General features: G+C 38.4%; 1 protein-coding gene across 1 annotated transcript in view; it reads right to left on the minus strand.

Moving 5' to 3' along the window:
- Positions 1-9,097: 9,097 nt before the first annotated feature.
- The window catches only part of LOC133650667 (uncharacterized), a 10,867-nt gene continuing 1,903 nt past the window's right edge, over positions 9,098-18,061 (minus strand). The window contains exons 4-5 of the mRNA XM_062048183.1: positions 13,531-13,576; positions 9,098-11,543 (exon numbers count right to left, since the gene is read on the minus strand). Coding sequence (XP_061904167.1) covers positions 9,846-11,543; positions 13,531-13,576 — 1,744 coding nt within the window. The 3' untranslated portion in view covers positions 9,098-9,845. The remainder of the gene's footprint in view (positions 11,544-13,530; positions 13,577-18,061) is intronic.

Below are 18,061 nucleotides of genomic sequence, written 5' to 3' on the forward strand. Positions count from 1 at the left end.
AAATGGGAGGACTTTTTTGACTGCCCGTTGCCATGGGATGCCATATTCAAACTAATCTATAAAACCACTATCGATGTGCAAAATCGTTATTTTCAAATTAAAATTATTTATAACTTCTTACCCACAGGGAAAATGTTAAAATTATGGAATATGACAGAGTCAGATGATTGCCCATTTTGTTGTCAGGAACCTGAATCCACCCTGCATTTGTTTTGGTATTGTCATATTGTGTCTTTGTTTTGGGTGGAAGTTGAAAAAATGTGTTTAAGGATTTGTTTGTTTATGAAGCTTAATGTAGTTTCTGTTATTTTAGGAGAGTTCATTGACAATCATGATTTAGTCAATTTAATGATAGTACTCGGTAAAATGTTTATTTTTAAGGCCAAAAACAGATATTCACTTAGTATTACTTTCTTTAAAACATTTATTCAGTATTTTCTAACTTTAGAAAGTTACATGGTTGAAAACGATAATGATGCCAAAAAACATTAAAAAAAAAGATGAGAAGTCCTCAAAGGCTTATTTTGAAAGTATAATTATGTTTATAGATTATATGATATCTGTTGTTGTGTTCCCTAATTTGAGTGACCTGGACATAATCTGGACTGTACATAAATGCTTATTTTGAAAATGTAATTTTGTTTATAAATTATATGCAATCTGTTGTGTTCCCTAATTTTTTTCTGTGTACATGAATGAAGGTGTGTGTTGCTGAGTCCTACTTGGACATTATCTGGACTGGGCCTGGTTTAAAAAACCCTTTAAACAAATCTAATTTCATTGACAACCTGGTCTGTTGAAGATAAGGCCCTTTTTTTAAAAATAAAATAAAAAAAAGATAAAGAAATAAAAAACATTTTCTTGGATAAAAAAGAAAGTAAAACAATATAAAAATAATTACATAAAAAATAGTAATTAATGAAAATGTTAGTGGACCAGCAGCCTATACAATCATGTGTGCTTCAGGGACTGTGTCCCTTGCAGATGTGTTGTCTATGTTGTGGGAACCAGAATATTGGTAGCAGAAAGAAATAACCCCTTTTGTGTGAGTGGGTGTGGATGAGTGTGCATGGGGGAGGTTGTTTGGGTTGATGCACTGATTGAAAGTGTATCTTGTGTTTTTTCTATGTAGATTTAATTTAAAAAAAAAAAAATATATATTTTTTTAGAACAGATACTTAAACATATATAAACACCTATTATTTATAACTTCTTACCCACAGGGAAATTTTTTTTTATTTTTTTTTTAGAACAGGCCCGCGGGCGACTCATCTGGTCCTTACGGGCGACCTGGTGCACGCGGGCACCACGTTGGTGACCCCTGGTCTGAGTCATAAGGAACTGTGCACAAAGATTGTCCTTCAATGTTTAAGTTTAAATCAATGTCCCTAGCTGTCAAAGAATACAGTAGTTATCCAAGGGGGTCACAGTCCTAGAAGGCAGTGAATGGCGATAAATCCGCGAATGGATGCACCCATAACAAGTCCTTAAAGTGCCTAGGTTTCATGCTCCAGGAGTCTCCAAAGAGTAGCTTGTGATTATGAAAAGCTTACCAAAGGGTTAAATATTTGTTTACACGCCCAGTATTTGTGTAACCTGTCAGTGACAAGCCTGACATTGCTGTTCAATTCACACAATATGACAAACTACCACTAACTAACACAACAAACAAGATCTGGGGCCGTACTTATCAAGCTTCTTAGAGTGCCATTTTACACTTAAGTCCTGAGAATTTGCGAAATTTAGTCCTACTCTCAAACTTAAGAATAAAAGCTTTTTATCAACGTTCTTAAGTCTAAGAATCACTCCTACTCTCCACGATATTTAAGAGACCTTCAGAGGTGTCTTAAGTGGTTAGGAGTTGCCAGCAGGGGATGGCACTGAGGCGAGAGAGACGTGCGCGAACATTCAGGGAGCGGAACGATGTTCTGGATTTGTTTGATGACGAGCAGCTGATCAAACGGTATCGTTTAGACAGAGCGGGTATTATTTTTGTCACAGATTTAATACTTTTTGATTCCATGTTGATTTCTGCATGTGGCTGCAGTGGGCTAGTATATATAGAGCCACTCACACCAGTTTCAAATTAGTTGCCTAATTAATGAATTGGAAAGAAAATGTTATGACAGTAGCGTATACACACATACCGTGAGGTGAGTGACGTCAGTGAGTGTGTGGGCGACAGAAGAGAGGGAGCGGTAGCGTGAGTGCCGGCGGGGACTAGTTTGTTTTGTATTATTTTGTAGTTTATTGTCAAAATATACACTCCCATTGTCCACTTAAATAGTTCCAAGATATTTCTTTATTCTTAGACAACGGATTCCCTTCCGTGATTGGTCATTTCTATGGACACAGAAATGACGTCACCTAAAATTCCATTTACGGCACATAGTAATGTCGTAATTCAGCTCTGAATGTGACACTTAAGATTCAGTCCTACACTTCGCTGAAAGTGTGAGTAAGACGCTTGATAACTAACTTTTAAGTGCAGCTTTCAGCGAAGAATTTATTTACTCTTAAGTCAACTCTTAGCAGACTTCTTAGGAGTAATTCTGAGAAGCTTGATAAGTACGGCCCCTGCTTCCTAACATAAAGTACTTAGATGATGCCAAAAAAACTTAATTATTTCTGTCAAAGTAGCTCTAATAGTGATACAGTATATAAAAAAAAACTGAACTAAACCGAAATGCATACTGAAATATGCAGATGACCAATTTTTTTTGTTGATTTAATAAATTTTCTTAATGTTTTGGCAAAACAAGCTTATTCCCATTGTTTAAGTTGAGATAAACTACTGTATGAAAATAAACGCTCTTAGGTTTTTATTTTGTAAAAGTAACCCTCAAAAGAAAAAAGATCAGATGCAGATCCTTGCATAGACATTTTAACGTTGCTAGCAAACTGCAATAAAGGGCGGTGGGGTCCAAACTTGTGGTTTACATAACTGAGGTGTTCCCCGACGCACCGTTTTAGGTTCTCACCTTTTTGGCTGTTATACGTTTTTCGTGATGTGATTTATATAACCAAGGTGTTGTAGCTTGCTTACTTCAAATGCAGTCAATAGTCATTTGTTCAACCTATTTATATGAGTGGTTATCTTTAAGGTTACATTATAGGTCCTCTCTTTTTCATCATTTGAGCTATTCAACTGGTGGCCCACGAGTTCAGTTAAAAAAAAAACAGTGACACACATTTTTGCAGAAGATCTTTAAAAACAACAGATCGCTCCTGTAATTCTCACAATATAATTAGACAAAAATTAAAGTGGCTCTTAAGTATATACAAAATAAGTCCTTAGCTTTCTGGAAATGTGGCCCCCAAAACAATTTTGTTGAATATTCCTGCTACTATGTATTAGGACTCTAAAAGGCATTTTTCCACTATAGGGAATAATTACAGAACTACAGGATACAGTATTGTACTTAAAACATGTAGGCTACATTCACCCAACATATCTTGTCAAAGAATCATTCTGCTTGAAAATATTGAGTGAAATGCCTGAGACTGTCACGTTTGAGATTGTGGCGGCAAGGTGAGGTGTACCTAATTACAAGAAAGGCAAAGGCAACAGTGGTGTGCTGCTTATAAAAGGTTTATTCCAAAACCACTGGAGGAAGTCAGGATGTAAAGGTACCACATGGTAACCATATGTCCAAAATGCAAACACAGGCAAAAGCTAGGAGCATGAAAATAATGACTGGCTTGGAGCAAGACTCACCATGACAAATGATGTTTGACAACCAGACAACTGAGAACTAAATACAGACTATAAATAGACAACATAGCTGGACAAGACACAAGAGGAAGGAGCGAGCTGACTGGAGGAAACAGCTGTCACGAGTAAGGCACAGGTGCAACTCAGGACACAAATCACAGGACAACCAGAAACAGATTGCACCATAGTTGCAGCACTTTTCCCCCTATAAATAGTGCCATCAAACCACTTTCTTTAAGTTACAATACCAACACAGAAATATAAAAAATTTAAATTAGCGAAAATACATTTGCAAAAAAAAATCTGAATATACAATATCACTCATTTCAATTATTTTTAATGAAAAGCCCACAAATGAGCAGTCTAAGTTAGCTCTAAACACATTGAAGGCTTTCAAGGTAATAAAACTGTCATACAAAACAAAGTGGATTTCATGCATTACTGAATGTGTATGTATGTGTATACACACACACACACACACACACACACAGACTATATATATATATATATATATATATATATACATATATATATATATATATATATATATATAAATACACATACATACATATATACACACACTGTATGTATACATATACACTGATATATATATATATATATATATATATATATATATATATATATATATATATATACATACACACACACACATATATACACACATATATATATATATACATACATACATACATACATACATACATATATATATATATATATATATATATATATATATATATATATATATATATATATATATATATATATATATATATATACACACATACATATGTATATATACATATATATGTATATATATACACTACCGTTCAAAAGTTTGGGGTCACATTGAAATGTCCTTATTTTTGAAGGAAAAGCACTGTACTTTTCAATGAAGATAACTTTAAACTAGTCTTAACTTTAAAGAAATACACTCTATACATTGTTAATGTGGTAAATGACTATTCTAGCTGCAAATGTCTGGTTTTTGGTGCAATATCTACATAGGTGTATAGAGGCCCATTTCCAGCAACTATCACTCCAGTGTTCTAATGGTACAATGTGTTTGCTCATTGGCTCAGAAGGCTAATTGATGATCATGTTCACACATCTGAAAACAATTTATCTCGTTACAGAAGCTACAAAACTGACCTTCCTTTGAGTAGATTGAGTTTCTGGAGCATCACATTTGTGGGGTCAATTAAACGCTCAAAATGGCCAGAAAAAGAGAACTTTCATCTGAAACTCGACAGTCTATTCTTGTTCTTAGAAATGAAGGCTATTCCACAAAATTGTTTGGGTGACCCCAAACTTTTTAACGGTAGTGTATATATATATATTCACACACACATACATATATATAAATGTGTATATATATATATATACACATATATATATGTGTATATATATACACACACATATATATATACATATATACTGTACATAGACATACATGTATGTATGTATGTATATATATATATATATACATACATATATATATATATATATATATATATATATAGATCAATATATATATATATATATATATATATATATATATATATATATATATATATATATATATATATATATATATATATATATATATATATATATATATATAGATCAATGTAGTCGGGCTGATAAAGCTATATAAATATATTTAGATTTGAGTGACGCTTTAGTATAACTAAACGTTATGAAGGTGCTGGAATATTTCATGCTATTATTCAGAGGCAGCCAAAAATTAATCCTTTATTATTCACAACAGAAACGTGTACAATATCTGATTCAGTTCTGATTAGTTACATTTCTGTGTAATTGTTGGTGTATGCTGCACCCCCAATGTCCACAACATGGTGCCAGTATGCTGGTTTTTTTCAATAAAATACTGGAAAGGATAGAAATGTAGTTTGTCTCTTTTATCCGATTATTAATCGATTAATAGAAGTAATAATCGACAGATTAATCGATTATCAAATTAATCGTTAGTTGCAGCCCTAATATATATATATATATATATATATATATATATATATATATATATATATATATATATATATATATATATATATATATATATATATATATATATATATATATATATATATATATATATATAGGCAGCACGGTGGCAGAGGGGTTAGTGCGTCTGCCTCACAATACGAAGGTCCTGAGTAGTCCTGAGTTCAATCCCGGGCTCGGGATCTTTTTGTGTGGAGTTTGCATGTTCTCCCCGTGACTGTGTGGGTTCCCTCCGGGTACTCAGGGGCGGTATAGCTCGGTTGGTAGAGCGGCCGTGCCAGCAACTTGAGGGTTGCAGGTTCGATCCCCGCTTCCGCCATCCTAGTCACTGCCGTTGTGTCCTTGGGCAAGACACTTTACCCACCTGCTCCCAGTGCCACCCACACTGGTTTGAATGTAACTTAGATATTGGGTTTCACTATGTAAAGCGCTTTGAGTCACTTGAGAAAAAGCGCTATATAAATGTAATTCACTTCACTTCACTACTCCGGCTTCCTCCCACCTCCAAAGACATGCACCTGGGGATAGGTTGATTGGCAACACTAAATTGGCCCTAGTGTGTGAATGTGAGTGTGAATGTTGTCTGTCTCTGTGTTGGCCCTGTGATGAGGTGCCGAATTGTCCAGGGTGTACCCCGCCTCCCGCCCGATTGTAGCTGAGATAGGCTCCAGCGCCCCCCCCGACCCCGAAGGGAATAAGCGGTAGAAAATGGATAGATGGATGGATATATATATATATATATGTGGTTAGTGCATGTGCCTCACAATACGAAGGTCCTGAGTTCAATCCCGGGCTCTGGATCTTTCTGTGGGAGTTTGCATGTTCTCCCCGTGGCTGCGTGGGTTCCCTCCGGGTACTCCGGCTTCCTCCCACCTCGAAAAACATGCACGTGGGGATAGGTTGATTGGCAACACTAAATTGGCCAGAGTGTGTGAATGTTGTCGGTCTATCTGTGTTGGCCCTGTGATGAGGTGGCGACTTGTCCAGGGTGTATCCCGCCTACCGCCCGAATGCAGCTGAGATAGGCTCCAGCACCCCCTGCGACCCCAAAAGGGACAAGTGGTAGAAAATGTATGTATGTGTGTGTGTGTGTGTATATATATATATATACCGTAATTTCCGGACTATAAGCCGCTACTTTTTCCCCTCGTTCTGGTCCCTGCGGCTTATACAAGGGTGCGGCTTATTTACGGCCTGTTCTTCTCTGACACCGACGAAGAGGATTTCGGTGGTTTTAGTACACAGGAGGAAGACGATGACACAATGATTAAAGACTGACTTTTCATATACCGGTAGGCTGGTTATTTTGATAACGTACAGGCGAGCACTTGTATTACTTTGCACCGTAGTATTATTTGTACTCTGCACGAATGCTGTTCGCCATGTCAAAGATGTGAAAGTTTGATTGAATGATTGAAAGCTTTATTGTTAATAAATGGGACGCTTTGCGTTCCCAAACAGTCATCTCTGTCCCGACAATCCCCTCCGTGGTAGCAGGAACCCCTATATACTACGCTAATTACACATCAAAACCCTGCGGCTTATAGTCGGGTGCGGCTTATATATGGAGCAATCTGTATTTTCCCCTAAATTTAGCTGGTGCGGCTTATAGTCAGGTGCGGCTTATAGTCCGGAAATTACGGTATATATATACAAACCCCGTTTCCATATGAGTTGGGAAATTGTGTTAGATGTAAATATAAACGGAATACAATGATTTGCAAATCATTTTCAACCCTTATTCAGTTGAATATGCTACAAAAACAACATATTTGATGTTCAAACTCATAAACTTTATTTTTTTTTTGCAAATAATAATTAACTTAGAATTTCATGGCTGCAACACGTGCCAAAGTAGTTGGGAAAGGGCATGTTCACTACTGTGTTACATGGCCTTTCCTTTTAACAACACTCAGTAAACGTTTGGGAACTGAGCAGACACATTTTTGAAGCTTCTCAGGTGGAATTCTTTCCCATTCTTGCTTGATGTACAGCTTAAGTTGTTCAACAGTCCGGGGGTCTCCGTTGTGGTATTTTAGGCTTCATAATGCGCCACACATTTTCAATGGGAGACAGGTCTGGACTACAGGCAGGCCAGTCTAGTACCCGCACTCTTTTACTATGAAGCCACGTTGATGTAACACGTGGCTTGGCATTGTCTTGCTGAAATAAGCAGGGGCGTCCATGCTAACGTTGCTTGGATGGCAACATATGTTGCTCCAAAACCTGTATGTACCTTTCAGTATTAATGGTGCCTTCACAGATGTGTAAGTTACCCATGTCTTGGGCACTAATACACCCCCATACCATCACACATGCTGGCTTTTACACTTTGCGCCTATAACAATCTGGATGGTTCTTTTCCTCTTTGGTCTGGAGGACACGACGTCCACAGTTTCCAAAAACAATTTGAAATGTGGACTCGTCAGACCACAGAACACTTTTACACTTTGTATCAGTCCATCTTAGCTGAGCTCAGGCCCAGCAAAGCCGACAGCGTTTCTGGGTGTTGTTGATAAACAGTTTTCGCCTTGCATAGGAGAGTTTTAACTTGCACTTACAGATGTAGCGACCAACTGTAGTTACTGACAGTAAGTTTCTGAAGTGTTCCTGAGCCCATGTGGTGATATCCTTTACACACCGATGTCGCTTGTTGATGCAGTACAGCCTGAGGGATCGAAGGTCACAGGCTTAGCTGCTTACGTGCAGTGATTTCTCCAGATTCTCTGAACCCTTTGATGATATTACGGACCGTAGATGGTGAAATCCCTAAATTCCTTGCAATAGCAGGTTGAGAAAGGTTTTTCTTAAACTGTTCAACAATTTGCTCACGCATTTGTTGACAAAGTGGTGACCCTCGCCCCATCCTTGTTTGTGAATGACTGAGCATTTCATGGAATCTACTTTTATACCCAATCATGGCACACACCTGTTCCCAATTTGCCTGTTCACCTGTGGGATGTTTCAAATAATTGTTTGATGAGCATTCCTCAACTTTATCAGTATTTATTGCTACCTTTACCAACTTCTTTGTCACATGTTGCTGGCATCAAATTCTAAAGTTAATGATTATTTGCACACAAAAAAATGTTTATCAGTTTGAACATCAAATATGTTGGCTTTGTAGCATATTCAACTGAATATGGGTTGAAAATGATTTGCAAATCATTGTATTCCGTTTATATTTACATCTAACACAATTTCCCAACTCATATGGAAACGGGGTTTGTATATATACATATATATATATATATATATATATATATATATATATATATATATATATATATATATATATATATATGTATATATATATATATATATACAGTACGTATATACATATATATATAAATAAAAGTGCTGTCAAATGATAATTGTTTTATCAAATCAATCACATTTTTGACTTTGGATAAATCAAAGGGGATTACTTGCTTGCATAATTAAAATTTGCTTTGAAAAAGACCCTAATATTTGTACACAAATGTAATTGTATTGTCAGAATATCATCCAGAAACATTTTTAAACGTTTTACTTTAATGTATGTCATTTATTTGCACAAAACTTGGTTTATCTAAAGGTCCTCCATGTTGTAGTTTGGAGAGAAATTTGCCAGCGAGCACACCAGTCGGCATCTTCTCAGCCATTTTTGTTTGGACGTATGCATTGATCTAAACAATGAACATATAGCGGTTAAGGTAAAATATATTGTACAGTCAAAATAAATTGCATAATTAATCTAAGTATGTTTAATGATTTATGCAAAAATGTTTTGTGATTAATCACTTGAGTTAACTTGTTAATTTTGACAGCCCTAATATAGATATGTAAGTGTATCATAAAACAATCTGATTCCAATAATAGTGTTAGCTAACAGTCAACTGTCTTTTGAATGGCATGGACTTAAAAAGATAAATACAAAAATTTAAATAAAAGATTACAAGTTGTACGACTATTACCAATGCTATTTATATCATATTCTATTTACAGTATTATTATGTAGATATCATTGTTCTTGTGGTACTCAATGGGTTAAATATTGGACATTGTGTACTAAATTTGTGCCATTTTATGTGTGCTTGAATCTTTAAGAGGACTTTTTTGATTTTCTTGATACTTTCTTATGAGGACTTTGAATGAGGGAGTCAGTTTTTCTTATCACAGAATTCTTATTTTTGTTACATTTATCAGCCTCATCAGACGTCAGCTGTTCTTCTCGTGCATCGTCCTGCTTTTTTCGCTTCTTTTTCTTACGTTTTAAGTCACTGAACATCTGCTCTTCAGGTTCCCAATTAGAGGTGAGAGAATCAGCACTGTGCTTTTCATTCCGTGTTGTGACTTTCTTACACGACTTGATGGTGGAGCTCTTGGATTCGGGTTGATTTTCCTCGGCCTCGCCATGCAGTAAATCTTTATGCTTCTTCTTTTTTTTCTTTGTTTTCACCTCAGCCTGGTCAGGTTGCAAGGGTTCCAAACAAACTGCATTTTCGGGGGTTACCTTAATTTCTGAGCCCACCTTGGCGGTTTCAGACGAATCACTCGGACATGATGCTCTACCAACATCCACAGCATTCTGGTGGTCAGCTGACTTCTTTTTCTTTTTCTTCTTTTTCCGATCATGTGAGTCTGCTTTTACACAATCAGCAACGAGGAAGGAAGAGGTCTGGTTTTCTGGGATGTTTCCACAAGATCTTTTCCTCTTGAGTTCAGAATCTTTGTCGTCAGTCGTCTTCTGGGTTTTGTCAGCAACATTTTGAGGGTTATATATAGACGCCTCCTCAGATACACAGGAAGAAACGTTCTTCCTCTTTCTTGTACTCCCAGTCAAAGGTTCAACTTCACTGGTGGGTTTCTCACTTATGTCATCGTCTTCTCGAGTTTTATGATATTTCTTGTTCTTTTTTCTTTTTATAGTTTCTTGAGAAGCTGCCATCAAGTGTAAATGACTCTCTGGTTCTTCTAACGGCTCTGTTGATATTTCATGCAATTTCTTTTTCTTCTTCTTTTTCCTTGGACTCTTATCTCTGGTGGTGCAGGAAGATAATTCTTCAACATTGTCACTCTCCTCCACTCTTTTGTTTTTCTTCTTCTTGCAGCTGCTCTCTCTGGGCACAGAAAACACGCAATCTACTTTCACACTGAGGTTATGCTCCAAGTTTGCATTCTCATCTTCTTGTCTGTTCTTTCTCTTCTTTTTTTTTTGTTTTAGTGGGGCAATGTCACTTGCCCCCCTGCAATTATCTTCTGACCTCATTGTGCTGGCATTATGTGACACGTTCTCCATCTCCTTGTATCCATTAAGCAGCAGGTCGTCATGGGCTGATGTTGCAACACAACCACCTTTTTCCTGTATGAACACAAAATCTGTTCCTTTTTCTTGGTCAATCTCATCAACATTGTCTGTGTTGTTGGGATGATCATTAACTTCATTGACAGCATCTTGTCCTTCCAATGACAGTTCATCACAATAAGTGTCCACTTGGCTTTTCTCTTGATTGACTGGCTCATGTCCAGCCGAGGTAGCCAAGAAAATGCTCTTTGTTCTTTGTGTTGGACACTTTGATGTTTGGGTCTGGACTATATCATTTCTTTTGAGTTTAATATTCCTGGTAGAAGACGACCCAACATTGGTTTTCTCTTTCGTCAAAGACACCTCAGTTGACATTTGGACATTTTTCTCTCTTTGTTGAGAAGCAGCACCTTTTTCATTCGTGGTACACGGATGTGGTGAGTCCCAAGTTTGAAGGCTCTTTGCTTTGGATTTTGCCAGGAAACACCTTCTTTCCTGCAGCATAACACAAACAGCGAGGATCACTTTCCTTTTCAGGATATACAGTGCACCTGGAATGTACTATAGACTATAGACTGCACTGGCAAATTAGCCGCACCCACTAAATTTTAGGGGAAAAAATATTTTTCCATATATTAGCTGCACCGGACTATAAACCGCAGATATACAAGTCGCGAAATTAGTTATTTACAAAGAAAGATCCTGTATATGTTTATTTAAATACCTTAATGGTTTCCAAACGGTGTCTGTAACGTGGCAGTAAAGCAGATGATCAAACAAAATAGAAGTCATGAACCCAATAGCTACGGAAGCTAGCTCTCCAATCAGCTAAACAGACCTAATAACTCCACGGCGAAGTCTTGGTGAAGCTATTGAGTAATTTGTGCAACTGAAACAATACAAAAAGAATGCAGTTGTAAGTTAATAATACTAACACAGACACTTGTAAATGTGTTAGACATATTAGCTAATGCTAACGACGCCAGCATCATTACATTACGACAGCATGTACACATATGCATGAAAACACTCCTACAGAGGACGGGTTAGTAAGTATAAACAGTTTCAGTTATACTGTAAAACTTGCAATCGTTGCTTGGAGTTATGAATGAAGAATTCATACAAGTAGAACTTTATGGACGGCTAGAGGACTGAACGCCGCTCTACTTCCTGTTGAAAGCACTACGGGTAAATCGAAGGACACTGCAGCTGTTGCAGTGAGCAAACTCATCCAAAAGATGGCGCCACAGCACAAACAATAAAACACATTCTCTGTGTATTTGCTTTTTTTTTTTTTTTTTTACTTTTTATTATGGTTGTCAGCAAACAAAAATCCACGGATTAGCCGCACTGTCTTATAAGTCGCAGGGTTCAAAGTGTAGGGAAAAAAGTAGTGACGTATAGTCCGGAATTTCCGGTATTCACAGTGCTTCACTTTTTCCACATTTGGTTATGTTACAGCCTTATTCCAAAATGGAATAAATTCACGCTAGACCTCAAAATTCTACAGAAAATACTCTATAACAACAATGTGAAAAGTTTTTTTTTATAATTTTTGCAAATGTATTCAAATGAAATTTATTTATTTTTAAATCATATGCCGATAAGCTTTTTTGGGCGAAACTGCCCAAATGATACTTTGTTGATGCACCTTTGGCAGCAATTAAAGCCTCAAGTCTTCTTGAATACGATGCCACAAGCTTGGCACACCTATCTTTGGACAGTTTTGCCCATACCTCTTTGCAGCACCTCTCAAGCTCCAGCAGGCTGGATAGGAAGCATTGATTTTCATCTAGGATGTCTCTGTACATTGCTGCATTAATATTTCCCTCTATCCTGACTCGCCTCCCAGTTCCTGCTGCTGAAAAATATCCCCACAGCATGATGCTACCACCACCATGCTTCACTGTAAACATGGTATTGGCCTTGTGATTAACTGTGCCTGGTTTCTTTCAAACATGATGCCTGGCATTCACACCAAAGAGTTCAATATTTGTCTCATCGGACTGGATAATTTTGCTTCTCATGGTCAAAGTCTGTCTGGTGCATGTTGGCCAACTTTTTAATAAGAAATGGCTACTGTCTGGTCACTCTACCATACAGGCCTGATTAGTGGCCAGCTGCAGAGCTAATTGTCTTTCTGGAAAGTTTTACTCTCTCCACAGATGGATGCTGTAGCTCAGACAGAATGACCATCGGGTTCTTGGTCACCTCCCTGACTAGACTAAGATGAATGCAGCAATGCACAGAGATATCCTGGATGAAAACCAATGCTTCCCATCCAACATGATAGAGCTTGAAAGGTGCTGCAAAGAGGAATGGGTGAAACTGCCCAAAGATAGGTGTGCCAAGCTTGTGGCATTGTATTCAAAAAGACTTGAGGCTGTAATTGTTGCCAAAGATGCATCAATGAATTAATTTTATGAGTTTGGGGGCTTTTTTACTTTAATAAATTCCACTATATTGCGTCATGTTTGCTTACCACTACTTTGATGTCCTCGTCTCCAGAGTTTTCTTCTCCCTCATCCCTATATAAATACAAAATGTTTCTTAATTACAGGCATCATCATTTTCACAAATCAAATGTCACTGAGCAGTGCTAAAATGCACATGTCGACTTTCTAACCTAAACTTTTGTGTATGTGTGTGTAGACAAACCAAGAAGAGCAACATGTAACAATATTTCAGCTCATCATTGCTCTAACCACACAACTGTCATCCTCTCCTCACTCATAGCTCAGAACCTCTTCCTGTTTCTGTATCCAGCACTTAGCCTTCTGGATAATGTAGTACAGTGGAACCTCCATTTAGAAACTTTATTGGTTCTTGAACATGGTTCGTAAACCAAAAAATGTCATACAGTGAAGCAGAGTTCGCCATAAGAATCAATGTAAACATAAATAATTGGTTCTCGCCTCGCCAAAAGTCCCTATTTTAGTCAAAAGCGGCACATTTTGAAGACACTATAATTTATATGTATTAGGGTGTTAACAATAGGTTCCTTTAACAGCAATCATTTTTTAATGCCATTTTGCGCCTGGTTACTGTTGGGCCACAGGCTTGAAAATAGCTAGCAAAACTGCAAAGACAGGGGAACCTGATGGAAATCTCAGATCCAAAGCCATGGCAAGTCGTTCTCCGGACATGACAAGACAATTTACCTTCAGTCGTCGTGAGACAAGATCATTGGAGGGATCGCTGAGTGCGCATTGCTGCTTGGAGTGAGGAGAAGCTTCACGTCCATGTTTAGATTGCAGTTAAGTGCATTGAAAACATAAAATATAGATTGTTACTCAAACTGCTTTAGTAAGATGCAATACTAACTCAGCAGAAACAAAGACGGTAGAGAGGAAGTCTAAAGTCACTTTTATCAGAGATTTTCATCAAAACATCCGGTCCAACCAACAAAACAACGAAAACTTGTCTTACAACACGATCATGCTGGGATATTTCTACCTAAATAAATGTTTTCTGGCAGATTGAAATTAAGTGTATTGTAATGGCAGCGGCGATAGGAAGGTGAAAGACTCTTTGAACAAACTTGTCTTCTTTGCTTCTTTTACTGCTATATACTCTACCTGTCTACTTGTTAGTTAGGTTACACAACTCTGCAGTTTAAAAATCAATAAATAGATATATTTATTTCTTCTTCTTTATCACTTAATTGATTTCTAAAATATGCTTTCTGCGTATGTCTGCAAGATGTTTGTTTGTAGAGCGGTTCCCAGATTGCAAATAAAACCACACCCCACCCTCTCCAAAAATATCAGAATTTAATGTGTCTTTTGAAAATGTATATTGTTTAAATGTATATCTTGAAGACAAACATCACCGCTAATTTTTTCTTCGACTAATGGAAAATATCGATTTATACTCGATTTTAGCAGAATTTATGTCGCTGCATGTTGCACATCTGTGTTGTGATGTGCATCTAGGGATGATACTCGAAACCGGTTTTCCCGGTTGTTTGATAAGAAAAGAACCGAGTCCTCTGACTTGAATCCCTTTTTGAGAGCCGGTACCTGTTATCGAGACCACTATAGTAAAGGAAAAGAGTTGATTCTTTATTCGAATCCCGTCCCGACCAGAAATGCTCCGTGGGACATCACAAGAAATGACGTCACGTAGCTCAGTCATTAGGCGCAGATAGGGAAAGCAGGAAAACAATGGACGGGAAAAAGCGCTCCAAGGTGTAATAAAGTTAAAACCAAAAGGTGTAATCCATCGAATAACTTTACTGAGAGATTTTAGCTACGCCGGATAGTCGAACCTCTGATTCAGGAGGAACAGTGTGGTTTTCGTTCTGGTCGTGGAACTGTGGACCAGCTCTATACTCTCGGCAGGGTCCTTGAGGGTGCATGGGAGTTTGCCCAACTAGTCTACATGTGCTTTGTGGACTTGGAGAAGGCATTCGACCGTGTCCCTCGGGAGGTCCTGTGGGGAGTGCTCAGAGAGTATGGGGTATCGGACTGTCTGATTGTGGCTGTCCGCTCCCTGTACGATCAGTGTCAGAACTTGGTCCGCATTTCCGGCAGTAAGTCGGACACGTTTCCAGTGAGGGTTGGACTCCGCCAAGGCTGCCCTTTGTCACCGATTCTGTTCATAACTTTTATGGACAGAATTTCTAGGCGCAGTCAAGGCGTTGAGGGGATCCGGTTTGGTGGCTGCAGGATTAGGTCTCTGCTTTTTGCAGATGATGTGGTCCTGATGGCTTCATCTGGCCAGGATCTTCAGCTCTCACTGGATCGGTTCGCAGCCGAGTGTGAAGCGACTGGGATGAGAATCAGCACCTTCAAGTCCGAGTCCATGGTTCTTGCCCGGAAAAGGGTGGAGTGCCATCTCCGGGTTAGGGAGGAGACCCTGCCCCAAGTGGAGGAGTACAAGTACCTCAGAGTCTTGTTCACGAGTGAGGGAAAAGTGGATCGTGAGATCGACAGGCGAATCGGTGCGGCGTCTTCAGTAATGCGGACGCTGTATAGGTCCGTTGTGGTGAAGAAGGAGCTGAGCCGGAAGGCAAAGCTCTCAATTTACCGGTCGATTTACGTTCCCATCCTCACCTATAGTCATGAGCTTTGGGTCATGACCGAAAGGACAAGATCACGGGTACAGGCGGCCGAAATGAGTTTCCTCCGCCGGGTGGCGGGGCTCTACCTTAGAGATAGGGTGAGAAGCTCTGCCATCCGGGGGGAGCTCAAAGTAAAGCCGCTGCTCCTCCACATCGAGAGGAGCCAGATGAGGTGGTTCGGGCATCTGGTCAGGATGCCACCCGAACGCCTCCCTCGAGAGGTGTTTAGGGCACGTCCAACCGGTAGGAGGCCACGGGGAAGACCCAGGACACGTTGGGAAGACTATGTCTCCCGGCTGGCCTGGGAACGCCTCGGGATCCCCCGGGAGGAGCTGGACGAAGTGGCTGGGGAGAGGAAAATCTGGGCTTCCCTGCTTAGGCTGCTGCCCCCGCGACCCGACCTCGGATAAGCGGAAGAAGATGGATGGATGGATGGATTTTAGCAGGGTAAAACACATGACGGACACTTTTACGACCAACCGGAAACATAGCAACCAGGCTAGCAACGCACCTCCTTTACGGCAGCTGTCGCAACGTTCTTAAAACAACCGCAGCACATACATATATATACAACATATCTCCCTTTTTTAACTTTTGTTTTTCTTTCCTTGTAAACAAAACAAAATCACACTGTAGATGTGTTGTCTGTCTAATTATAAATAATGCAGACGAGGCGTGTTGGCTGAGTTCTTGATGTTTACTTTCACAGCGTGGCAACATGCAACACTTTTCGGGGCTACCGCGCATGCTCGTAACTCCCGTTGCATGCTGGGTAGTGTAGTTGTTATATTCTCTAGCTCATAACATTTTTCCCCCATAAAGAAATAATGTTAACTCAATAAAGTGTACTTCTTTTTTTAGCTTTAACTTTTCATTTTTTAGCATTGTAACCACATTTGCAAAGAACTTTTCTCTTCATAGAATTTTCTTTCAATAAAGAAATAAAGTGCAAAAATGTCAAAGCATCATAACAAACAGTTATGTCAAATAGCAGCAGAAGTGCACTTTTTGGAGAGCTGTATTATTTTCAGTTTTGTGCCCAAGGGACTGATTTTATTTAACACTATATTATTATTTATACACCTGTAGTGATCACAGAGACAGGTTGTTTTTGTGTTACTGTATATATTTGTTTCTCTGAAAAATTCCACTTAATATACTTTGGGTAACAACAGTCAATATTTATTTATTTTATTTTATTTTTTTAGGTAGGTAACAGTCAATATTTATTTATTTATTAGATTTTATTTTTTTATTATATAATAAAAGTGAGCTTTTGTTAAACCAAATATTGTGTGTTTTTTTCCATATACAACAACCTAGCTGGACTCGATAAGAGAATCGATAAGGAATCGGTTCGATAAGAGGATTCGATAATAGGCTCGAACTCGATAATTTCTTATCAAACATCATCCCTATGTGCATCCCACGATCAAATGTAAATAATACTTTTTCATAGTTTTTCTTGGGTTTATAAGTATGTCCACCTCACTGTGATGTCACAATGTAGCCAGACTGAAAAACACTGTGGACAAAGGCATCCAAAACTCCACGCAAACTCGCGCCCAAATGCATAAACCTTAAGAATTGATGCTTTGGCATTGTTTAATACAAGTATCCAGCATTGTAACATGTCAGGAACAGTCAGAAAAGACAAAAATCATCTGAAGTCCCATCCCTATAAGTGTTTTTGTTGTTTAAAGGGGTCATATTATGACACTTCCTTGGAACCTCTTCAAGTCACTTTCTGAATGTCTGTTGAGGATGCACCGTTTGGTGGGCGGTCTTATCTACATGGCTCCACTTTGACAGCGTCTTCTCCCCGCCATAGTTGTTGCAGTTTTAGCGCTTCCACAGCTAGTCTACTGACAGATATAAGTTAGAACTATACTCTACTTTGTATTAGAATACATGTCCATGTACAAGCCAGTTTGCCTCACAACAAGAG

This window comes from Entelurus aequoreus, linkage group LG05 (assembly GCF_033978785.1).
Source record: "Entelurus aequoreus isolate RoL-2023_Sb linkage group LG05, RoL_Eaeq_v1.1, whole genome shotgun sequence".
NCBI classification, from domain to species: Eukaryota; Metazoa; Chordata; class Actinopteri; order Syngnathiformes; family Syngnathidae; genus Entelurus; species Entelurus aequoreus.